At 35.7% G+C, this 26,600-nt stretch overlaps 2 protein-coding genes and 1 long non-coding RNA gene across 3 annotated transcripts; all 3 read right to left on the reverse strand.

Annotated features, from left to right (window-relative positions):
- Positions 1 to 1,220: 1,220 nt before the first annotated feature.
- LOC110858925 (aquaporin AQPAe.a) lies at positions 1,221 to 3,503 on the reverse strand. Its single transcript, XM_022107809.2, has 3 exons — positions 3,306 to 3,503; positions 2,839 to 2,967; positions 1,221 to 2,107 (listed from the first exon to the last, which is right to left on the reverse strand). Exons 1-3 carry the CDS (start codon positions 3,501 to 3,503, stop codon positions 1,844 to 1,846), a joined length of 591 nt encoding a protein of 196 aa, XP_021963501.1. The 3' UTR covers positions 1,221 to 1,843.
- A 7,196-nt stretch (positions 3,504 to 10,699) lies between these two features.
- LOC118438575 lies at positions 10,700 to 11,634 on the reverse strand. The gene is made up of 3 exons (XR_004836920.1): positions 11,389 to 11,634; positions 11,057 to 11,310; positions 10,700 to 10,959 (listed from the first exon to the last, which is right to left on the reverse strand). It is a non-coding gene; the product is annotated as an uncharacterized LOC118438575 (long non-coding RNA).
- Positions 11,635 to 11,745: 111 nt separating this feature from the next.
- Positions 11,746 to 12,633, reverse strand: LOC118438574. Its single transcript, XM_035859068.1, has 4 exons — positions 12,552 to 12,633; positions 12,348 to 12,422; positions 12,170 to 12,274; positions 11,746 to 12,091 (listed from the first exon to the last, which is right to left on the reverse strand). The coding sequence occupies exons 1-4, from the start codon at positions 12,595 to 12,597 to the stop codon at positions 11,925 to 11,927; spliced, it is 393 nt and encodes a 130-aa protein (XP_035714961.1). The 5' UTR covers positions 12,598 to 12,633; the 3' UTR covers positions 11,746 to 11,924.
- Between the last annotated feature and the right edge of the window lie 13,967 nt (positions 12,634 to 26,600).

Here is a 26,600-nt window from a genome sequence, read left to right on the forward strand (position 1 = left end):
ATTTTAACCAACATTTTCATATGTGGAGATATTTAGCTAAACTTTTAACTAGAGTGAATGGATGAGCGAGTGGAGTTGATGATGGAATCTGGTGAACGGGACAAATGTTGGGTTCAAAATTTAAAAAAAATTAAACATTTTAACTTGGCGTGTACTTAATATGGTACGATTTAGAGTTCTATAAGGTTTTCTGGAGTTTCCGAATTTTTCATAGGCGGAGCTGGGAAATTAATATATTTTTTTAATTTCTTGCTATTTTAATATAAACTACACCTTAAAAAGGATTGCTTAGGTGAAACTGGGTGTGCGATTAAAAGGATGAAATAACCCCCACCCCCGCTACCGATCTTGAAAATGTCAGTTATATGTGCATCGCCGCCCTGGTAAAATATATTCTTAAAATACACAGCATAAATATGATTCTAGTTGAGGTATTGTTCATGTTTGCAACATAATGAGGATCATTCAATTTCACATAAATCTCTAATTGATAGCACTGACGAAAGTTTCAACTAAGCCTCGTTTGGAAACAAAGTGTAAGTTAAGCTACACATTACCGATTTCAAATATTGCGCTTACCTGACCAAATACTAAAGCAAGTGCTTGAAGGATGAGGAAAACTATAAAAGTCGACTTCATTTTTGTAAATGGTTTTAGGAGCAAATTTTGTGGAATTTTAAGACTCAATTTGTTTGAATTCTAGCAAGTTCTCTATTTTATATCTGTACGAAATATCAGAATGGAATTCATTATGGCATGATGTACGTACGTTAGAATTTTTACAATTCAAAAGAGCTAACATAATGTCACGTCTGGTTACACACTTGTTTATTATGACGTACATAGATTACTCTTGACGACAATAAAAGAATATTATAATCCACAAAGAAAAGTTTTTTTCCGTGATCAATGTGATTTTGGCAAGTCAATAACATGCCGACAGAAAATACTGTATTCATTTCATATATTCCACATGCTAATATAGAATTTATTTCATAACACTCGGCATTGCTTACGTTTCAAAACATATTTCTTGAATGTGTAGTTGAATATTTTAATAAAATTGTGAATTTCTCATTAAAAAATGATGGGCAATGAATTGAACGAATACAGAAAGGTTGCGTTTGCAAGTATCCAATAAACGACTACCTATACGAAGGTAGAAGTGGAATTTAATAAATTTTAGATTTATTGATAAATAGTTTCAATTAGCCATATCTGATATGTAAGCCGTCTAACATTGATTATTTTAATTATATCATTAATTGCGATGTTGGCTATGAATAAAGGATTGACTGAATTCAATCGGACTGAATATGTAACAAAAACTCAGAATTTGTTTCTTCCTTATGATAAAAATAATAGTTGGGCCAATGTACACAATCTTTTTGATGAATTTGTCACAGACTACCGGTTTCGCCTCAAAAATATCTATCAACATATTTGACGTGGGAATGCATTTCGTCAATGCAAAATTGGTCATGAGGTCAATAAATGTCAAGTTCTCACGCAGATTTAAACAATGCAATGTAATTATAATAACATACCGTCGTACTAATTCCAAAATAACATAAGGGCACAATAAAAACTAGGAAAATGACATAAGTGCTTCTCCATAATTCAGAAAAAGGCTGTCATTCAGCCAGTAATTTTTTGCAAACTTTTGAGCCTGAACTTTTGGTCACTAAAATTTAATGGGCTTTCAGACAATTTTTGAAATCTGGCGCCATTTATTACCTCTGCTCCATGTCAGAGATGTCCCCACCTTTTAGGCTCCTTTGACTTAAATCACACGAAATATCGATCTATCAACAAAAAGGGTTCTTGAGGTGCATAGAAATATTTACGCGCCCAAGGTGACGCAATGCACACTTCCATTTTCTTCCACGCGAGGAATGTGGCCATTGCTGGTATTCTTAGTAATTACTCCTTCCTTTCGAAGGTCGGACTTTGGAGATGATTGATACAGAAGGTGGTATGAGATGGTTCCCGCGAAAGCGCCGGAAATCGGGCCAACCCAGTAAATCCAGTGATTCTTCCAATACCCGGAGATGAAAGATGGCCCAAAAGATCTGGCAGGGTTCATACTCGCTCCAGTGAAAGGACCCTACGAAATACAGGAGTTCACATCAATTTAAATAGGTCCAAATTATTTATGTACACTCTTGAAAATAATGTTCCCCTTTTGAAAAGTAAATAAGCTCTAAATCGTATATTAAGTAAATTCGACCAAATCCAAAATACACGTTAAATTTCGTAAAGCCAAGGTAAGGTTACCCTGAATTTATCATCCTTTTCTTGCAGTAAAATTTAGGGCTTGTAAATAAACAAACATTATTTTTAAGAGTGTACCCATTGCATTTTTATTCTCTTACAAAACAGAATATTTGCGCTGAAACGCACAATCCAACCGCTAGATCTGTTAATCCTCCTGGCTCACGTGTTCTATCGTTTGCACGAGAAATTACCAACAGAAGAAGGAAAGTTGCGACGAATTCCATTCGAAGGCCTTAAGACATGCATCAATTTAGATACACTCTTAAAAATGATGGTATAATTGTGAAAAATAAATATTTAGTAAACTAAACTAAATACTGCGTAAGTTATATCGGGTTAACGTGACCCTGGATTAAGTTTGGCGTGCTTAGTATAAAATTTCGTTTTCTTTCCAATGGCCACCATTATTTTTAAGAGTGCGCAACAGTTTATTTCAAGTTTATTTAAACCACACAAGACCTACATATCCTATATATATGCCTGACCTTGCAATGGTGATACGCCTTTCGCTAACTGAGTTGTTCCCAGCGACCAAGTAAATCTTTTCGGGGTAAAACCCACCAGAATCTGAGCTCCCAGAGTTGTACCAGCACACTGCGCCATAATGTAGAGTGCCCCCTTGACCATATTAATTTGGCTCGTTGCTGCCAACGCAATTGTCACCGCTGGGTTCATGTGGCACTGCAGAGTCTAGATGAAAACAATACAAATAACATTGCAAAGCCCGTTCTGGCAAAATATTTATCAAAATTTGCAAATGTTTAAGGGTATTCATTATATTACTCCACACTAAGACCTGAACTCTCTTTTAACTACATTGGGATTTTCTAGCGCGTAATTTAAAAAATCAGGCTAGGTTGAACAAATTGTTGTGTAGGTTTTCAAATTTTTAGAATGCTTGAACAATTTCTGGACTTATAAAGTAATTCCAATTATTTAAGAAAAAACGCCCTAAGTTTTTTACACAGACAACAAGTTTACAATTTTTAAGATCTCCTATTCTTTCTTGAATTAAAACATTTCCTTACAAATCCCAGGGAGGCTACCAGCATGCCCCAGCAAAGCGAGACTGCCGTGAGGTTGAATCCTTTCGGATTTCCAAACTGTACCGCGAGAATGCTTCCACATCCGGTCACGATGAGGAGGCATGATCCCATAAATTCCGCCACCACTGATTTGCAAAGCTCCTTCCAAGAGATGCCAATGTGCAGAAATTGGAACCTCATATTCCCGTCAACTGTTAAGAAATCTGGTATTAATTTTTCAGTATTAAAAATGCTACCGGTTGATATTCAAATTTGTTACCGAATTTAATGCATAACTAGTTCTAGAAACTGTCAATGCAACTTTGATTGAGTCAACTTGGTCTCACCAGTTTAATTCCAAACTCTGAATATGTTTACCTTGTTAGCTCAGTCTTTTATAAGAGACTAGGGATCGAATAGTGACGGAGAAATTCTGCTGACAATGTTGAACTGACCTACCAAAAGTGACCACAGTATTATTCATGGTTTTATTGCTCCCTCTCTCTAAAATTCATTCATTTCCAACACTCACTTATGTAACAGTAAGGAGGTAATGCACTCATTAAGGAAACTTTTCACTCGCAATAAAAGTGAATTTCAGAGAGACAAAAGTGCTGCACGACTACATTTATGTAGCCTTGGTTTATTTATTTGTATGCAAACGTCAATCCGGGAAAGTCCCAATGGTCAGTCTTACTACATAGCCAGCTACATAAATAAATAAACCGTCGCAAACGCGCATACGGAAGTAGCTTCAGACGTACTTCACCCCAAACGGTCCCACCACAACTCGGGAACACTTAATTTCACTCTATTTCACCTATAGATTAATTTTTTGTAAAAATCTCATTTTGCCCCGACCACACCCCCTGGCGACGAGGGGGTGTGGAACAACTCGGGAACACTTAATTTCACTCTATTTCACCTATAGATTAAATTGCACTAAAAATCTCATTTTGCCCCAACCACACCCGCTGGCGCCGAAGGGGTGCGGAAAAATCGGGGAAACACTCAATTTCACTTAATTTCACTTAATTTCATTTAATTTCACTCAATTTCACTTAATTTTACCCATAGAATAAATTGCACTAAAAATCTCATTTTGCCCCAACCACACCCCCTGGCGCCGAGGGGGTGTGGCACAACTCCGGAACACATAATCTTACTCTATTTCACCTATAGATTAAATTGCACTAAAAATCTCATTTTGCCCCAACCACACCCCCTGGCGCCGAGGGGGTGTGGCACAACTCCGGAACACATAATTTTACTCTATTTCACCTATAGATTAAATTGCACTAAAAATCTCATTTTGCCCCGACCACACCCCCTGTCGCCAAAGGGGGTGTGGTCCGGTTGCCCCCAAAAGTTGATAGGATCCTCCCCCTGGGGTCCTATGTATGATGGCGAAAACCGATTTCGATTATCTCGATCCGTTCTCCTGATATCCTGCTGACAGACAGACGGACAGACAGACGGACAGACAGACAGACAGACAGACAGACAGACAGACAGACAGACAAAGTCTTCACATAAAGTAGCTGAAGCTACTTAATGAGTATGCTGTTTGTTAGAAATTTCGCACACGTACACTCTTAAAAAAAATCAATAAACCACGGCATTGATATGTGACTATTACGTGCCGGTGATGATCTTGTACTACATTAATGCCATGAGGTTTAAAACTTAAAGCCAATTAATTGATATTATTACTACGGAACATTTAAATAATTCTCAGGAGACCAAGATATTTCCGGGTGTGTGCACACAAATTACCTGTTTGGGTGGTCATGCAAACACAACGCCAGTTCCATCCAGCTTTCCCCAGCTATAACATAAAGATTGATTTTGTTCAGACATTTAACGCCAATATAAACACCCATAAACGACCTCAAACTTCCTAAACTTTTAGATTTGCAAATTTATCAAATTTCCAATTTCATTCCAAATCCAATCCTACGAATTCGCTACAATAGTAATCAGTGTGTTTTTTAATTCTGCCAAAGTTGATTGGCAACCCCTCAATAATACGACTATCACAATTTGTATCTAAAAACCTATTTCCCATCACCAATATCTCAAATTGTCCAAATGAATTTCATTTCTCTCTCTCAAACCAAAAATAGAAAGTCTCATGTTTCATTTTTTACAAGCATGCCATTCACACATACAGCTTAACCTCTGACTGTTCTCTTTACAGAAATATTAATTATTGGAACCCGTTTAACCTTTGGTCTCATTAATGCAACTCATTCTCCTTTCGGCTGAATAATGGAAAGAATACATAATGGCATCTATGCGTAGGTATGCATTTGGAGAGTCAGACACGCCAAACTGCCAATCACAACTTCCTTATTACATACTCCGTTTGTGCCAGTTGATTTTAGTACCGAATAATTATATAAACGTGAAAATTCTGGAAGCTTTACTTCCGTGAAAATTAATACATACATAGGTGGAGCGACTTCCTATATTTTTGTATAGTTTGGCAATCCATACATTTTATCATGTATTTAAATTCAAACTTTCCCCAGGATTCGTTCACCTCTGACAAGTTTGCTAAATGTTTTTAATTTTATCTACGGTTCAACCGTAATCCGAGCTTCGTCGAAATAATCAAAAATTATTAATTAAGTACACGAATATAATGTCAGTTGATAACACTTGACACGTTTTATTTATTACAGTTATGCCAAAGTCCACATGACTATAAAGTGTTTAGCGCCATTATGTGACAGGTTGTGAATGATAAATTTCATTTACAATTTATACATACTTTGTAATTCTAGGTATGTATACATATATTACACAGCAAAAAATATTGAGGAAAATAGTGATGGATACAACCAGTTGTGTAAAAATTAGCCAACGTTGTATAAATTTTACTCAAGGTTGTATAAACTTTATACATACTTGGGAAAATTTTAGCCAACTGAGTTGTGTAAATGGCAATTTATACAACTTTGAGTGAAATTTGTACAGTATTAATACCTAGATGATACCTAATACCTTAGAGTATTAATACCCTATAGGGTATTAATAAAACTGTACACACAAGCCACCATTTCTCTGAAAATGGTGGGTCAAATCTGTCATAATTTTAATCGCACACATATAATCATAATTGTGACAAAAAACCAGCAATTTATGTCTAGTAAAATTACAATATATATGCAACGTGACAATTCAGTATGACAATAGATTGGAAAGGGAAAAAACAGAAAGCAGTTCGATGCAATGACTTGATTTATGAAACTGTGCTACATAAATACTTATCTACTCATTGTATTAGGCGTGACAAAGTATCGTCATGTCTGAAACCTCATATAAATGTATTCATCTCAAATACTTGGGGTCATGCCCCATCTATACTCAAACGTTCTAAATGACTTAAAAACGTAACGATGCTGAACTTTGTTCAGCATCGTTACGGCTATTGAAAAAGAAGGCTATAGAAAAATTTGTTACCCATATAAAAATGTAAAAATAACAAATGTCATATTTACTAAACGCTAATAATTTGTTACCACCGGGTAATACAGTGATACCTCGAGGTAACAGGTCTATCACCACGTTGTTAGAGTCATAGGTGGGTCAGCGTTGTAATAGAATTTTTTAGAGTGTATTGAAACTTAAAGAATATTTTCAAACATGAAAAATCTAACCGAACCCTGCACTATGTGGTGAATACTGAACCCAGCAAACACATACACCTCACTCGTGGAATTGACCCAATTCTCGCAAAAGATTGGATATCTTTGATCAATTTTAACTAAATCACCCCTCCTAATATTATTCCAGGTTCTACGGTCTCTAACTCTGGCATCAAAATATGGTTGGTTTATTCCCACCTCTCCACCTCCCATTGGGTCCAGTGCTTCTAACTCGGTGCAAAAACAGGGGGACAGTTTTGTACCGATATTTTGGAAAATATCTTGACATCTGCTCCCCTTTAGAACGGTTGCTCCAATTCGATGCAAATCAAAATCTGGGCCTTGGAGGAAACCGAAAATTTGACATTTTGTTCCAAACGGGGGCGTGGTTTGAGTCATGGCCACGCTTGTGTTAGTGTTGTGGAGGGGTACCGATGGGGCTGGAATGTTGGCCTTTATCTGAAGATATTACAAATATCTTATTGGTTAATCCGATATTTTTTACCCTATGGTTGTATGTAATACATTACACACAACATAAAAGCATCGCAGACAATATTGTCCTCGATGCAGGAACTAAGCGAGGGAAACAACTCAGCCAGACTGCGAAGAATATTGTGGTATAAATTTTATTAAAAGACACTTTTTTAAGGATTTTCGAAGTGCTGTGAATTTGCACTGATCGATGAGTGTTTGAATGATTTCAAAAATTGGAAATGTTTTGAAAACATTGGGCAATTGAAAAAATTATGAATTTAAATTTTTGATATCACTCAAAAACTGTTCGATCGGTGCAAATTTATAGCACTTCGAAAATCCTTTAAACAGTGTCTATTAATAACATTTCTACCATAACGCTATTAATGCCTTCATATCAAATTTAGGTGAATACTTACATCCAAAAATGTATAGTTGAACTTCACAGTTAATCGGCTCGGGTGGATGGGTTTTCTTGGGACGAATTCCCAAAGGTACCCAAGAAACCAAATTCTGCTTTCTCTGAAAACCAACAATGTATATAAATATTTACATATGACGAAATCCTTGATTTTGTGTGCCAGTTGAGTACTCTCCAAAGATTTGGAAACACAATTATCATTTTGTTAGACACTGTTTTCCACTTCACCACGAGCAAACAATTTTTTCACCGATTGGGCATAATTTTAGAGATAAGAAATCCCGCCCAGTCCAAAACAACCCCGCACCGGTATCAAAAATATGGGCAATTTGGTTAAAACTTAAATGAGATGATGAAAATTGTATCTCATATGTCATCTCACTTATGATGAGACAAGATGACATGAGATACATTCCTTCTATCTCGCTACAACTCATCCCGTCTCACCATAATCCCGTCTCATCTCATCTCACATTATTTATCTGTCCCACATGTTATCTCATTTATCGCCGTCGCATCTCATCTCATCTAATCTCATGATGAGACGAGATTGTTTCATCTCACCGGCCACTAGTGACAAATCATTTCTACAACTGGTACCACGTGACAGAGTGTCATACGTGTTGTATTTATGGGTGGTAATAGCCTTCCTAGATTAATTTGAGTAACATATCAATAAATTTGCGTACCCATCATATTCCACTCCAGGTGCAAGGATTGTGGTTTCATTTAAAATAACTGCAGTCGCCGGTAGGGGTTCTTTACTTTTAAAGACGATTGCAACGGATGCAGAGGAAAATCTGGACACATTAATCTCTCTCTGCCCCACCAACCTCCAATCGTCATATGGAAAGTATTCTATGTCATGGATATCCGCGATGAAGCTGGTTTCACGTACGGTCTCATCTGAAAAGCAATTATTTGTAACAACAATTATGCAGCAAACAATTCAAAACAAGGAGACAATAAATTGTTCCACTTCACAAGAACTTGTCTAATCATAAGTCTTAAACATTAACCTAGTGGGGAACCATGTACAGCTTCCATAGCCATGAAGTCAAAATTTTGAAAGGACAACAGGAAATTTGAATTTCGTGGAAACAAATGCAAATCACTTGGAAACAAATCATTCTTACATAATGCGGTAGTTAGGCACAAACTGAAGAAAATCAATTAACCATTTGACACCATATTATTCAAAAATGATTTATTGAAAGGCCGCTCGCAAATGTAACGAAAAATTGATATTTACTATCGATCCCCTGCCATCCATACACCCTTCTAACGTAGTTAGGCACATTCTTAACATCTTGTGTCAATTAGAGAATAACGCACCTCACGATACCCTCCCCCCTCTGGTCTTGCGTAATCTACGGATGGCCCCGTATGATAAGGGGACATAGGTAAGGGCCTTATCTATGAGTAAAATTCCATACTTACTGAACATCCAAATTTTGAATTCCCTCTCTTCCTGCAGCCATCCTCCCAAGGTGTACGAGAATGCGGGCGGTGTTATCAGGATGGCTAGTATACCGGTTAGCTGTAAAACCTTGTCCAGCATTTTTGTTTTATCCCAGAGATTTTTTTAACTCCAATTTATTGCTTTATTAACTGTGAGAGAAGCAGTTTGCTAAAGGAGTGAGGCTGGGCTGAATAAAGTTCACCACTTTTAACATACAAGATCGTCCCTTAGTGGCGATGTATTAATAATTCCTTTCCCCAAGTTTCCAAGAAGTGGTGAAGGTGATGCCACTATTTTGAACCTTCTGAATAAATGCACCTCTTTCCTGTGCCCTAATATTTGAGGTAGCCGAAAAAAAGCTACGGAAAAAATCGTCTCGGAAATATGTGTATGAAAAAATAACATGCTCTCACGAAAATGTGGTGGCCCTTAACAGGGCCTTTTTTTGTGACAATGTCAGTACACTACCTCCGGGGTGTTGTAGCTCATGTACATGAGGTATACATATGTTATATTTATAGGTATATTTCTACCATATAACTGAGGTATATGGTAGAAATTTTCTTAATAGACACTTTTTTACGAATTTTCGCAGTGCTTTGAATTTGGACTAATCGGTGGGTTATTTTAGTGATTCCCGAACTTTCCGGGTTTTCTGGACTTTCCGAACTTTCCGAACTTTCTGAACTTTCCGGAAAATTCAGAAAGTCCACAGAAATGGCGGAAAGTCCGGAAAATCGAAAGAAACACCAGAAGCCCTAATATGTCAACGCGAGACACGAGAAAGCCCTCCTAAGCAGAGGACAGTTCACATAATCCACAGAACAGAAGCTACAAATTGTCGATACAAAAAATTCATCCATCCAAAAAATACAACAGAGCCCGTGTTTTACACGGGCTATAGCCTAGTTGATCAATAAGCAAATAATAATAATTCATATCACTGATACATATGAAAACAATTACAACCTTATAATTGCATACAATTGATATCAAATCAGGGAATCGTAATTATGAATTATACTCTGCAAACAAATTCTTTACCAAATCTTTGCCAAACTGCACAGCTCTGTTTATGACTCTGCACTGCAGAGTCTCTGCAGAGTCTGCAGAGTTGGTAGGAATAACCACTGGCCGGTGTGGATTTACATTATACCTGGTGTGGTGGTAATCAGCACTTTTTGAATTAAATCCATACCATTATGTAGGAGAGATGACGTACACACGGTGGAAATCTACCATATTCTTGGTAGTAAACTCTATAACTGTGCACACTATTTTCTACCAAATGTTATACAAATTAGCACCACCATTTGCACGTTTTATTGTATACTAAAAATTTATTTCAAATTGTATAACATTATATATAATTATATCAATAGACAATTATAAATAAAAATTACACACAGATTTCACTAAAAGTATTAAATTAAATATATATGCATATAATTAATCTGATTAAGCATTTAAATATTACAACTTGTTCACACCTTAATTAAGTTTGTGGAAGGGATGTTGTTGACGAAGGGGGAATTTTCCGTGGGGGGTAACATGGACTTGTCGATGGGGAAAGAGCAGGAGTTTGGAGAACCATTCGGGTTGGTGGAATTGGGTGGGGGTGGTTTTATAAACGCCGTATCGACTCTGCGTTTTCATTTAATAAATAATTAATTATAATTTTTAAAATCCATTGCACTATTAATTATTTTGTGCGACATATATTATCAATAAAATTTCTTACGGTTTCAAGTTGGCAGCATTCTGGATGATTACGTCCACTTAAATATATCACTGGATATCTCCGGCTTATCTTTGCTGCAAATAAAAATAATCGATGACTTTAGAAAATCTTGATAGGTAAAGTCTATAGGCAAAATAATATAATTTGTCACTCATCCTGAATAATTAACGACACTGGCTCGGTTGATGATTTATCGTAATTTTGCAAAAAATAGTAGTTAAATAATGGTTCATAATTTGAGCAGCTTGTCGAATCTGCAACAATTTTTTATTTTATTTATCAGATTAAATGACTTTATCACGATTATATAAACGTAATTAATTTAAACTTACCAGCTAACAATTAGTTTCAAGCCGGAGTGATTTTCCCAAGTTTATTCTCAACACGGGAAGAAGAGTAAAAGTAAAAAAAAAACGATAGAAACTCGTTTATCATTATGGGCTAGGTAATTTATTTTGTAAATGATAAATTTCAAATAACTTTCTTGTATAAATTATGTACATATGCAGTAAATCAGTATGGGTTAAATTAATTCGGCTTAGCCATCACGGTTTAGTTTTACTACATATGCAATACCTACAGATTCAAAACCAGCATTACAAACCACTATCGCAGACTTATCTAATGTACATATGACTAATATTTCACAAGATATAGATAACATTCTTATATGCATACTACTACACATATGCCTCAAATAGATCATCAACCAAATCTATCTTTGCTTCAATACATGATAACGTCGATGGGATCACGCAGTGGGAATGTTTAGCAGAAAAATTCTTACAATTATAGCCAGAAAAAACATATTTTATTATCATTTTTACCAATTCTTGCAATTATTATAATAGCTTCATTTCTAATGACGTTACTTCTGTGGAATCTTCTGTAAATCCTGTACGGCTGCATCAACCCCCGATAGGACGCCTTTTACACACCAGTCAAAAAGGGTGTTTCCAATATTAGGAAACCCCTTGCGCGTATAAAACTTTTTTTGTTCTGTGATTTTTGTAGTGTAAATAGTCTCATCGAAAACTGAATAATTAAACGGTCAATCAATAAAGTTTCTGTAAGTAAGTAATAAAAATTCAAAAAAAAATTAAATAAAAATACCGCCCAGTTCATCTTTGGTTCTTTTTCTTTCTGTCATGCAAGTGTTTTCAATTATTCCCATTAATTGGTGTACCCATACTGTTTTGTCACCTTCCAGCTTTGAAGCTGGGAAATTTTTTATCAGAACATGGACAATTTTTTTTACAAAATTCAGTTATTATTGTAGCCATGCACGTACCTGTTAAACCTGGGGGAATGGCGCGTCCCCACCCATCATACTCCTTCCCGTCCACATCTCTAAAGTATACATCTTCTGTCAAATTTATAAATAATTATATATTATTAATCATAGTAATTGTTGTGTATATACAGTCTAGATAATCTATGTACGAATACATTATCTAGGTATAAGTATGTACAGATGTATAATTTTGAGCATTACCTGCAACTACGATGAACAATAACGTGAGAAAAATATTAACCTGCATATCTGCAAAGTGTTATTACTAAAAAAGATGTCTTGAAGGCAACTGTAGTGATACAACTGCGAATAAGCTTTTATATAAACGTAGAGTTTATAATTAAAGACAAATTTTGCAAATGTTGCAAGCTTCATCTCAGCAGTCATGAAATATTTATTAGATTGACATCATTCGAATGACATTAATCGAATACCAATAATATTGGTCCCATATTATGATGACTGTTATTCTTATTAAACACATTAAAACTTTTCAGATTGCATGCATACGTTAAGTTTACTAACAAAATGCTGAGTGAGGTAGCAGCTCTTCCAGAATTAACGAGTTAATTAGAATTAGCAAAATCAACTTAATACAAAAATTGCAATTCGGTATTAGCTGAGGGTTGACAAATATAAATTATTTATATGAAAAAACACCCTTCCGAGTGGCAGTAGGAGTGGCGATTGCAAAAAAAGAAAACAAGACATTCTCTATTCTTTAATTTGAAAAAGATCGGATGTCATTGCGATATTTAAGGATATTTATGAATTATAGTATTCGCACTATTAAAAAGTTGCCTCGCCGTGGGCCTAAAATCTTTTGTAAAATAATAATAATTATCTAATTTGAGCTTATCGCTCGGATTTGTCGCTAATTTAGATCAAATATTGTGCGTTATTATTTTATTGTGAGGTGAACGCTGCTAGTAAGTAACACTAATTATCTGTTTCGTGTTTACTGCAAAATAACAACTAGCCGAACTAGAAAATCTTCACATAATTTGCGGGATCCTTACGAAAACTACAGGTGTGGACGAAAAATGAAGTTTTTGTGAAGCCAAAACAATTTTTGTTTGAGATAACTTACAGGTTTTCATAGTTAGGGATCTATGTATTAGGTAATTAACTACTCAGGATCGGCGATATCTGATTCACTTGTACTTAAATTGTAAGGTTAAAAGTAAGTAATTTCGTTTATTAAATAATTTTGTTAAAGATTTTTGGCCCATGGGCCATAGCGAGGCAACTTTTTAATAGTGCGAATACTACAATTCATAAGTCTAAAAATATCGCAATGATATCGGATCTTTTTCAAATTAAAGAATAGAGAATTCCTTGTTTTCCTTTCTTGCAATCGTCACTCCTACTGCCTCACCGAAGAGCATTTTTTCATTTAAATAATTTATTTTATAGTTTGCAAGTGAACGTGTATAAATGCTATGCTTAACAATCTTAATGGATTATGTATTGTGTACTTTATTACTAAGTTTATCGAGCTTAAGTCCTACATATTTACAAACTTTTGGTCACGCTAAATAAAGTTGTACACAACTAGTTGAGTAAAGTGAAATTGGTGAATTTTTCCACAACGTTGGTGAAACATAATCCAACCGAAAATTAAAAACTAACCAATGGGGTTGTGTAAATATGTATTTACTTAACGTTGTAAATTTGTAACTACAGATCGTAGAGATTGTAGATCAACATAGAAACCTTACTTCGTTAGGGAATGAATTTTGTACAATAGTTGACAAAATTTTACTCAACTGTTGTATAAAAATTAAGTATTAGTCGAGTAGTCTGAGGCGAGGCTGCCCGGCAAAGTCAAACTTCCCATCCAGTTCTCTTCGCCACCTCTTTGCAATATATTTTCTGAAAAATTTCCCCCATCGATTTCTAAAATATTTCCCCATGGATTCTAAAAATGACCCACCTAGAAGGACTTAGGTAAGAATTATCATTTACATAAAATCGTTTCTTAAAACGTAAGCCCATGTCTCACCATTAATAATCAAAATATCTCTTAATTTAATTTTTATTTCTAATTGAAGGCAAGAATCCCAATAAGGAGGACAACATTATTAAGTAAGTATTTAGTGGTTTGCGATTCATTTGTAACCGATCATGTTTAATTTTTTTGTGAAATTGTTAACGAAAAAGATTATTGATTAATTTTAGATAAATTCGCCCATCGTACTCTAAGCCACGTTTTGAGGAATACACAGTCATAATACAAGTAATAATTAATTATATAATTCCACAAACAATTTGTTAGTTTAGATAATGATTTGTGATAATTTTTGTTAATTTATAGCTTGTCTACATAAGTTCGGGAAAAATATCTGGCCGAGACGCAACTATTTCCACTCTTTTAGTCCCCTACAAATTGGAAATAATCGGACAGGTACATATAATAAGATACAATTTTTTATACATAATAATGGAATATTTATTGTCCTCTTGAATAAAACTATTGTTCATTGCGATCAGCCCAGATTGTAAATTAATTATTACATTTCACCTTTAATTGTGCATAAATTAACTTACAGTTGTGGAAAAGTCACTCAATAGTTCAGCATAATTTACTGAATGGTTCACCAAATATTACTCAACTAATGTATAAAATCCTATCAGCCCATATTTTCGTTATACTATTTAATTGGTTGATTTTTACTCAACTATTGCTGAATTGGATTACTCAACCCTCGAGTGAGATCTTAATGTTCTCAAGGTTGGGTGAATTTTGATCAAATTTATTTAGTGTGGTCGTATCAATTTGATACCGCACTGTGAACCAAAAATATTATATGTAATTCAAATAAATTTTAATAATCCGACTTGTTTTTTAATTCGTAATTCGGTCCCAAATCACATTCTATAATTGCTGTATAAGTGCTTCAAAATATGTCACGCGTACATATGTGCCATGCAATACTCTCCTATACTCTCTATAGAGAGTACTCCTATACTCTCTCTCCTATACTCTCTATAGAGTACTCTTCCACGGGAGGAATGTGGCCATTGCTGATATTTTTAGTAATTACTCCTTCCTTCCGAAGGTCGGATTTTGGAGAGGAGTGATACAGAAGGTGGTATGAGATGGTTCCCGCGAAAGCGCCGGAAATCGGGCCAACCCAGTAAATCCAGTGATTCTTCCAATACCCGGAGATGAAAGATGGCCCAAAAGATCTGGCAGGGTTCATACTCGCTCCAGTGAAAGGACCCTACGAAATACAGGAGTTCACATCAATTTAAATAGGTCCAAATTATTTATGTACACTCTTGAAAATAATGTTCCCCTTTTGAAAAGTAAATAAGCTCTAAATCGTATATTAAGTAAATTCGACCAAATCCAAAATACACGTTAAATTTCGTAAAGCCAAGGTAAGGTTACCCTGAATTTATCATCCTTTTCTTGCAGTAAAATTTAGGGCTTGTAAATAAACAAACATTATTTTTAAGAGTGTACCCATTGCATTTTTATTCTCTTACAAAACAGAATATTTGCGCTGAAACGCACAATCCAACCGCTAGATCTGTTAATCCTCCTGGCTCACGTGTTCTATCGTTTGCACGAGAAATTACCAACAGAAGAAGGAAAGTTGCGACGAATTCCATTCGAAGGCCTTAAGACATGCATCAATTTAGATACACTCTTAAAAATGATGGTATAATTTTGAAAAATAAGTATTAAGTAAACTAAACTAAATACTGCGTAAGTTATATCGGGTAAACGTGACCCTGGATTCAGTTTGGTTTACTTAATATAGAATTTCATTCCAAATGCCACCATTAGTTTTAAGAGTGCGCAACAAAGTTTATTTAAACCACACATTGCGTTTCTAATGTATACATATGGCTGACATTGCAATGGTGATACGCCTTTCGCCAACTGAGTTGTTCCCAACGACCAAGTAAATCTTTTGGGGGTAAAACCGACCAGAATCTGAGCTCCCAGAGTTGCACCAGCACACTGCGCCAGAATGTAGAGTGCCCCTTTCACCAAATTAAGTTGTCCAGCGCAATTGTCACCGCTGGGTTCATGTGGCACTGCAAAGTCTAGATGAAAACAATAAAAATAACATTGCAAAATATGTATGAAAATTTAATTTTTTGCAAATGTGTGGGATCGCTGAACCTCACCCACTGGAAACTATCCATGCAAACTACCCGTCTGCAAGAAGTCGCCGTATGTTGACTGTGGCGTGTTACAGTTCGAGATGATGAAGGGATGATAACTACTTATTGTTACTTCACTGTTGATTTCCCAAAATAAACCCGCTTATACAAGAACAGGATTTTCTCTTTAACACTGATTTATTAACAAAAACTAACCCACTTATCAATTCAACTCACATAAATTAATTACCCAGAAACTATCTCAACTAATTAATCACAAAATACTGGAGCCCAATTCCTCCGTGTCCTCACTCTCACAATGCTGTGATAAGAATGGAGATCGACCATGCCGTCTCCTGTCTTTCTTGCCCAACGCACTACCTCTCGTAACTGCCTCCTCACAGTTTGGGGCTACTTGCTACTATACTTCCCTATGCTATCTTAATTATCTAAATTACTTCATATTTCAAAAACTGGTCGCGAATACAAAGTTTTTATATTTTTATATTAACTACGACATTATTATCTATCAAATATGCCCATTTCAAGTTATGTTTCCGATGATAATTTTTTCCTGATTTTCAGAAATTTACAAGGGAAAATTACTAATTACTAAATAACTCAAAATCTAGACACGAAGACAACTATTTTATAATTTTTAATATTACCTACAATCAGATGACACACACTAAGCCAATAATTTCCATATGTCTCCGAACTAATTAATGAGATATACTAAATAATAATACCAAATTGCGCAAGCACCATTTCACATACATACACTTATAACTACAACCTTGCAGGCAATAATCTTACTAGATTCGACAAAATGTTTAATGGTATTGATTAGAGGTATGTATATTTCTCCACAGTAAGAACTGAACTCTCTTTTAAGCTACACTGGGATTTTCTAGCGCGTTATTTTAAAAATCAGGTTAGGTTGAAAAACAATTTGTGTAGGTTTTCCAATTATTAGTAATTTAGAATAGCTGAAGAATTTCCGGACTTATAAAGTAATTCCAATTGTTTAAGTTTTCAAAAAAAAACGCTCTAATTTTTTTACGCAGCCAATAAGTTTACAATTTTTATGTACGATCTCCTCTTCTTTAAAACATTTGCTTACAAATCCCAGCGAGGCTACCAGCATGCCCCAGCAAAGCGAGACTGCAGTGAGGTTGAATCCCTTGGGATATCCAAACTGTGCCGCGAAAATGCTTCCACATCCGGTCACGATGAGGAGGCATGACCCCACAAATTCCCCCACCACTGATTTGCACAGTTCCCTCCAAGAGATGCCAATGTGCAGAAATTGGAACCTCATATTCCCGTCAACTGTTAAGAAATCTGGAATTAATTTTTTTGTGTTACAAATGTGGTATTCAAATTTATTACCGACTTGATAAGAATTTAATGCATATCTAGTTCTAGAAACTGTAAATGCAACTTTGTTTGACTCAACTTGGTCTCACCAGTTTAATTCCGGAGTTGCAAACTCTATGATAGAAATTTTATTAATAGACAGTTTGTTAAGGATTTTCGCAATGCTTTGAAATTGCACTGATCGATCAGTTGTTGATTCAAAAATTGGGAATTCGTAATTTTTGCTATTGTCCAAAGTTTTCAAAACTATTCCAATTTTTGAAATCACTCAACAACTGATAGATCACTGCAAATTCAAAACACTGAAAAAATCCTTAAAAAAGTGTCTATTAATAAAACTTCTACCATAAATATATTTACCTTGTCAGTACGGTGTTTTTGGAGAGTAGTGATCGGATAGTGACGGAGAAATTCTCCTGACGATGTTGAATTGACCTTTTATCAAAAGTGAAAACAGTATAATTCATGGTTTTATTGCTCCCTCTCTCTAAAATTCATTCATTTCCAACACTCACTTATGTAACAGTAAGGAGGTAATGCACTCATTAAGGAAACTTTCCACTAGCAATAAAAGTGAATTTCAATGTACACAGAGAGACAAAAGTGCTGCACGACTACATTTCTGTAGCATTGGTTTATTTATGTCAATCCCGGAAAGTCCCAATGGTCAGTCTCGCCTCATGTCTAGCTAAATAAATATGTATGCTGTTTGTTAGAAATTTCGCTCGAAATTTCGCTCACGTACACTCTGAAAAAAATCAATAAACCACGGCATTGATATGTCACTATTACGTGCCTGTGATGATCTTGTATTACATTAATGCCATGAGGTTTAAAACTTGAAGCCAATTAATTGAGGTATCTATATTATAATTTACAAAAATCCGTTCAAATTTTCCGTGACATTCCAGCATTCTGATTGGCTGTTGAGAATTCCCCTTGGCCAGTAAATCGGGGCAAAATGAGTCCATATCGCATGTTTAATTTTAATTAAATAATTAAAACTTATTAAATAATGATTTAGTTCAATGAATTCAAAAGGAAATTAGACAATTAGTGAATCAATTAGTTTGTACATCATAGCTTGATTGGTAAAAACTTAATATATTGCGGGATGTAAGGTTAACGATGGCAGTTAAGATTTCATATACGGAGGGCTGATCATAAGTAATCGGATACGCCTTGAAGGAGTCTCTTTTTGCCCCACCTTTTTGGGTTGTTCGAAAGAGAAACTTTTATGCATCTTATGCTGAAAGTTTGATTAGCATACGACCATTGCCGGGTCGAGGAAGTGGTTGGATGTAACGGAAAACAATGAAAAAACTGAAATCACTAAAATTTAGTATTTTCCTGTGATGCGGACTTTAACGTTTCAAGGCACCCCCCCGGCGGATATTCATCAATGTACCCTTAAATTTTTCCCAGATTCAACCTCTTCATTGTAAATACTTCATGAATGGGCTAAGAAACTTCGCATTGGCAGAAAATCACTTTAATCCGATGGAAAACAAGGTCGACCTATTTTCGTGATTGACGATCTACGATTAAACGTCTAGAATGACCTGGTCATCACCGACAGTCTACTAAATGATTGGCAAATAGCTCGGGAATTCAGTATTTGTAAACCACGTGCCATAAGAGTTCTACATGATTATCTTACCCTGAACTTAGTCAGTGCAAGATTGGTGCAAAAGAATTTGAGCATTGAGCAAAAAAAAATTCAAGTGCATTTTTGTCATGATTATTTTGACTTTCAAAACAGAAGCAAATACTCTATGCTTAGCTATTCGTTGTGGACAAAACCTGGGTTCATTATTATAACCCTTTGGGTAAGCAGAAAAGTATGCAGTGGACATATGCTGACTCTATTCCCCGAAAAACGCTTATCGCTCAAAAACCAGCTTTTAAGATAATGACAACAAATTTTTGGGACTTGGAAGAAATTCTAATTTTAGAGATTCTCTTACATAAAACTATGATAACTGATGCTTCTTATGCAGAAATTTTGAAGAGTTTGCGACAACCCGTTGTGGAGAAACGAAAGGGACTAAGACGACGTCATTTACCTCATTTTCACCCGTTCAAATATCCAAAGTTGAGCAGGGTGCCATTTTAAGCAACAAGATGACAGAATTATTTCACCTGCCTTGTAGTCTAGACCAGAACCCCACTGAGTACTACCAATGTCGACATTTTAAAAAAACCTCCAGGGGAAAGTGATTTTCGACTATTTATGAGATTTTCTTGGTTTTTTGACCAGCAACACGAAACAATTTTTAAAACCAGGATAGGTTCTTTCGAATAAAACTGGACCACGTGTATTAACCTTGCAGATGACCATATTAATAAGTGATGAAGTAAGTCTCTCAAATTTATTGCTCCTTCACGGCGTATCCGATTACTTATGGTCCTCCCCTCGTAGATAAATAGCGTTTAATATTATTAATACCACTGATAATTTCGTGAAGAAAGGATAATTTCTTAATTACAATGTAAACCTAGAACCACTGCACTTTGGCGACACTGCTAAATATCTATATATATAAAACGATTTCCGGTACAGCGGATCACATAAAAAAGTATTATCTGAAATTAGCTGACAATTACAAATTTAAGTAACTGTAAATTTTAGAAGCAATCAGTTTGTTAAAAAACAGATCAAAAATTAAAGTTGCTAACATTGGTAGGTAGGCTGCCACATCACTCTAACCTTTCAGACCCATTTTCCCCAAAACCCACCCATTTTGCCCATTTTACCCATTTAACCCAGTGGGCTGGGGATTAAGCTCAAAAGGTGGGTAAAGTAAAACCCTGGTTAGATGGCTATATTTTCCGACATGGTGTGAAAAACAAACACGTTATTTTCACATTTGCTTGCACGCAAACGAATACAAAGAAACTAGGCACAGTCTATTTTTCGGCCCAAAATTATCTTAAAATATCCATTGCTCTTTTATCCGTCGATCAAACCCAACCCGAAATCTGTACTTGGTCTGCCGAGTCTTGGAGGGAAGAACATGTTATAGCTAGCCTAGGTGAAAACATGATATGTCATGTTCACGGAATACGCGATATAAAATGTCAGAGGATTGAGAAGACGGAATTTTTAAACTTAAGAAGAAATGTCTTAACCTACGAGCGATATATAAGACAACAAGCGCTCCTTCAAAACTTTTCAATTCCACTGACTGAATATGTCACTCGGTCCAACAATTAGCACAATTCAGTACTAATAATATCCAAAAGGAACCAAATTAATCTGATCTTGCGTGTCTTCAAAACAAAGACTTTACTATTGCAGTTTTCAGCCATTTTTAACAAAAAATTTATCTAGTAAATCAAAATACCTTCGAATCAATGACCCTAAACCTAAGACATTTCAGGCGATGATTATATTATGTACTCAAGTATGTTTTACATAAAATTAAACAAAGTTTAGTTGAAATAAACGTTTGGCATCGTCAGATTTAACTCATTTAAACTCTTGTTCTAAAAACAAAATACTTTATTTCCAGAAAATCGAGCCCACTAAAAATATTTGTAAAAATACGAGTTCGTGAAAAACTCCAAAAATTAATAAAAACAATGTAGAATCATCTACTATACGTCATTTGGGCATTTACAGGCCTGTTTTCGGTAAAAAATTGATTTCCCACCCAGAAAAAGCGATTTTTTAACGACTTTGGAAACTATTTTTTTGGGATTTAAATTTCAATGTTTAATAACGCCGGTATTTCGAGACGTAGATTCCTGAAATTTTTATACCACGTGACACTATACAGTTACTTGACACGTACACAATTCCAGGCTTCTGCGACTGTTCGTGTTCAAGTTATAGCTCAACAAAAGGTGCCCACAAAATGTCCAATCGGCTTTAGTATTACATTCCCAGAAACAAAGTATTTTTAAATATTTTTGAATACTCCAAGTCTAAATTAAAAAGGGCCCTTTTGTTCTGCATTTCTCGCAAGTTTGTTCCATATTCAAAAAATTCCAGATACCTTTTAGCCTTCAAAGAGATAGGAAGCCAAACCATTAACATTCCACAATCTACAGCCCAACACGACTCTAATTGTATCGACACACAACTTTAAAGTTAAAGTACATCCATAGGCCTAGCCATTTTTCAATTTCAAAATTTTTTATACTTTAAGCAAAATCAAAACTAACCAATGATGATTTAACATTTTTAGGAGTTGCTTTTCAAGTCCTATACAATGGCAAAATGTGTGCTTCAAAAACATCCGTTCGCCGTAATATTGGGTGTTCTCATCTTTGCCCTTTACTGTCGATCTGTTGTAGCTCAAGGTTTGTGCATTCCCAACGACCTAAATCAAATATTTAAAAAAATCATTACAAATATTTATCTTAACTCTTTTTTAGAAGCCGGACAACATTGCAAACTTCTCGGGGTTGAGGTGCCTGCAACGATATGTGCCACAAGTTGCGACCTTTTTCCTGGCGTACCGGCATTCTGCTCAACGGGACTGAAGTGTTGCCTTCAACCAGCTAAAGAAGCACCCGCCCAGAATACTGATCGGTGAAAGATGCACACTTAATTCATATAAGAACCTATTAGCGACTTCTAATAGTTGACTTTTTGCTTAAATTTATCATTTCGTGAACTAGCGAAAAAAATAAAATTGAGAGCCAGAAAACTTTATGAAATCCGTCCTGATTGGCACAATCATTGCATTACCTTACCGACTTTTTTAAATTTAGAAACATCCCGGTCAAATGTTATCGGTCACGGGTAAGTATCATAAATATAATTTTCGGCAAATACTGTACACAGCAATTAACATTCATCCCGTTTTGTCGATTTGTGACCCTCACGAGAAATTTAATTGTCAAAATCATGGGTAAACCTAGAGCAATCATTTATTTATAGAAAAATATAAAATTCAATAAAACCAATACCAAGTTACTCCCCAAGATAGTGACATTCAAATACATAGTGGCAATAACCTCAATTAGCACATATTAGTACAGTTTTTTAACCCTAAGTTTGATAGTATTCTGTGTTACTTTATCTGTGAAAATAAAATGTAAAATAAATTTTGAGCCGAGTAGTACAAACTTTATTAGAAATTTTAGTTATCAAGTACAAATTGGGATTCACATTAATATTTAGAATTACTGTGGAGAATTTCTAAAACTTTTGACAAGCGCACCTTCCCCACAACAATTGTGATTGCTACATCCCCAAACCCCCGCCGTAGTTACTTCATCTGCTCCTTTGCATTGTTTGCAGTAGAAACGGCACTTGCTGCACCCTTCAGGTCGAGAATTTGGGTTCGGCTTTTCCTCTTCTTCTGAGGGAGTAGGATTCGTTGTGGTTGTCTTGCGAGTCCTCGGCTGTACAAGACGAGCATGACATTTTTATTATTAAGTAACTAGTGAAAAAGCTTTAAGGGTGTGAATAGATACACTGCTACTGGCTGACGGTTTAAAAGGCTCTACCATATTATAACACTTTACTAAATAACAATTTGTCTCCTAAAATAGTAAATTTGGTGATATTTATATCATCGCAGCGTAGACAATAAAACTGGGCAGAATTTAATTTCTGACTCTATGCTACCTTTAGGTGATAAATTACCGCCTATGCCGTAAGCCGCATACGATCTACCGTATACGTCTTCTTTGCTACATGTAGTACCTCAGCCGATAACAAGTTTTTGCAAAAATCATTTAGATTGTAGGCAAACAGAGGATTTTTTTAAAAACAATGATACCTTAAAATATTCTGGGTATTCCTTCACTCGTGAAACAATACTTTATCTTACCCTTGGTGTCGCTCCTGGCCGTAAATATTCGACATACTCTTTTTTCCTTCCATTTTTTGACTATTGAGTACGGAGGCTCCGCCACTAACACGTGAACGTTTTTGACCTTCAATTACTGGTTGAACGGCTTGGAGTTTAGGTCCCGAACATTTTTTATGTGAAAGCCATTTTCTCGAGCTACAAGTCGGCATCGGCGATTTCAACTTCTGTACACTGATTTGACCATGGCGAAGTCAACTTTAGACCACTCGTCTCCCATAACTTTCCAAACTCCGTCAAAAGTTTTTGGGTGGCGGAGAAAAGATTTTGTTTCAGATATCCAAAGCCGAATAAATCCATAGAACTTATATAGAGTGACTTAACAGGCATTTCACTATTTTGGATGATTGTTATCCCGAGTCTAGCTTTCAGGTCCTTGGCGTAATCCTGGGTCAAAAGGGCGGTGTGTGATGACGCTGCGTCGTGATGAACTATCACTTTTTTTGTGTCCTTGCCATATGGTTTTGGGACATGAATCTCCAAAAGCGGTTTTAAAACAAAGTCAATGAAGTACTTCGTAGTTACCTTCACTTTTTGTGGAACTTTGATAAGTGGGAGGACACCACGACCAGATAATGCACCAACCACCATGAACTTGTTGCAAAAGTTTTCCGTGTGCGGGATGGTCAATCTTCTGGAATTATTTTCTTCTTTGGTTGTATAGTAAATTTTTCTATGACCGTTGGTATCTTTAAAGAAAATAATTCTTCATCCAACGACACTAAAAAGCCACTTTTATCTTTTGTCAGGTAATTTATATAAAATTTTTTGTAGGTCAGACGACGATTTTGTTTATGTTTCTCAGTCAGCTGATGGACTCGGATTTTTCTTCTTTTTTGCTTCTGCAAAATTTTAATTGCTCGTCGCACACTAGTCTATGACACTTTAGTTAGACGTGCCACTGCTCTCTGGGGTGGTGAGTTGCCCTTAGAGGTCAATAGGTCAATTTTCTTAAGCACGGGCCGAATTAACACTTTTCGGACTCGGGTTTAAGGCATGATGGTTGTCCTTTGGTACGAGCTTGTCGTTGTTGACCTTCATTTATCAGTACCTTATGTATCCCTGTTTTCGAAACTTGTTGTCCTTGAATTTTGAAGAGGTTAATTATGTCTGTGTACGAAAAATTAAGTTTGGAAAGTGTTTTTATGGTACCCTCTTACTCTAAGGTCAATGGTAGGGTCATTTTTGAATCTAGAGAGCTAATTTTTTGCTCAGCCCTTGTCAATAATCACATGTCGCTATGTTCAAAATTTGGAACCCCAACTCCAACCCGTTTTGGAACAATTCAAGAGTGACCGCGTTCACGTGTTAGTAGCGGATCCTGTACGGCTGGTTTTTACTTGACTATCCACTCGCCCCGGAAACGGTCCATCATTTTCGACAGGCTCATCTTCTTCAAAAACTTTGTCCACAGGTTGTTCCGTTGTCGTCGTTGTTGCCTGCATATAATCGAAAATTGTTACGACTATGAAGTAGAATTTAAAAACAGAAAGGGAAAAATCATTTTTGAGGACTCTCCACTGAGAAATAAAAAAGTGTTAGCGGATGCCCAAATATTCATATCCACTCTTGCAAAACTGGTCTTAAGTCACCTCTCTGTCCACGGGTGATTATCCGTGTATTTATCTTGATTCTAATTTTTAAAGCTGGTATGTTAAAAAAAATTAGCAATTCCATTACCCTAGATGGTCTCCTAAGCTCCGTATACTTTGGTCTGTTGGACAACTTTTCAACTCCAACAGCACTATAAAAAAGCGGAAGTATAATTACCAACAGGAACGGTAATACAAATAAAACTCTGCTTTGTCCCGGACTCATAATAATTTTTGTGAATTTTGCAAAATTTAATTTATCAAGTATATTATTTATGGCAGTGACCCTTAAGGATTGTCGACTACATGTAGAATGAAATGAGAGTAAGTTTTCTCATATTTACATACATATCTAATATGTTGTGTAAGGATAGAAATCTGATCTGTCTTTGTACAGGCAATTCAGTCTGGATTGCTTACATATTTGCATGCATAAGTAAATGAACTTGTTTCCCGTCTAGTGTTCCGGTTCCATTTATCCATCTCACATACATATTTATTTAAAAAACGTATTTTCCTTAACTTGTCGATCGATATTTTTTTAAACAATCGTACACTTATTAACAAATATTCATGATACGTGTGCATAGTCCTTAAAATTTAACAGACAATTCAATTTCATTGATGTATGTAATAAGGCTATCCATACAAATATCACACTCCCAATAAGTTTTCAGAAACATTGCCACCCACGCAGGTACTATAAGGCACTACCGCATGGCAACATTATGGTAACAATTTGCCTCTCAGAAGTAACAGATTGCCTCCAATTTTTATCACCGGAACGTCTGGGCAGGATTTAGCTTCTGCGTATATTCTACCCTTCAGCGATAAATTATCACTTATGTATACAGTGGATACATATCGTACCTCCATCGGAGACAATAAGTATTTGTCAAAAATTATTGAAAGTGTTCATTTAATGCAGATCTTATGTATACACTCTCAATAAATTTATTAAAAGTTTATCTCCGGCGGAGGTACTATGCGTCTCTACCGCGTGATAACATTTTAGTAACAATTTATCAACGAGTAGTAACAACTTATCTCCTGTTTTTATTTCCCAGCGGTGACAATGGGGCCAGGGCAGGACTTAGCCTCTGTACATATGTTACCCGTAGGAGGTAAGTTATTACCTAAGCGGTAGAAACGCATAGTACCTCCGCCGGAGATAAACTTTTAATAAATTTATTGAGAGTGTATGAATTCTTAAATTGCAAATATTTAAGTCCGACGGCACCCTGACTCTCCTTGTGACCATTTATGTGCATGCATGGCCACCAAACTAGTTTGTATTGACAAATATTTCAATCTAGTCCAGATTACTG

Source organism: Folsomia candida, unplaced genomic scaffold (genome assembly GCF_002217175.1).
Source record: "Folsomia candida strain VU population unplaced genomic scaffold, ASM221717v1 Fcan01_Sc023, whole genome shotgun sequence".
Taxonomy (NCBI): domain Eukaryota; kingdom Metazoa; phylum Arthropoda; class Collembola; order Entomobryomorpha; family Isotomidae; genus Folsomia; species Folsomia candida.

Excerpts from the sequence above, each read along its gene's own strand:
- LOC118438574 (XM_035859068.1), bottom strand. The coding sequence starts at position 12,597 with ATGCAGGTTAATATTTTTCTCACGTTATTGTTCATCGTAGTTGCAG. Across the intron at positions 12,423-12,551 it reads ATTGTTCATCGTAGTTGCAG|AAGATGTATACTTTAGAGAT; the intron begins GTAATGCTCAAA and ends TAAATTTGACAG. Across the intron at positions 12,092-12,169 it reads AACCAAAGATGAACTGGGCG|TTTTCGATGAGACTATTTAC; the intron begins GTATTTTTATTT and ends TTAATTATTCAG.
- LOC110858925 (XM_022107809.2), bottom strand. The coding sequence starts at position 3,503 with ATGAGGTTCCAATTTCTGCACATTGGCATCTCTTGGAAGGAGCTTTGC. Across the intron at positions 2,968-3,305 it reads TGGTAGCCTCCCTGGGATTT|ACTCTGCAGTGCCACATGAA; the intron begins GTAAGGAAATGT and ends GTTTTCATCTAG. Across the intron at positions 2,108-2,838 it reads CTCTGGGAGCTCAGATTCTG|GGTCCTTTCACTGGAGCGAG; the intron begins GTGGGTTTTACC and ends TGTATTTCGTAG.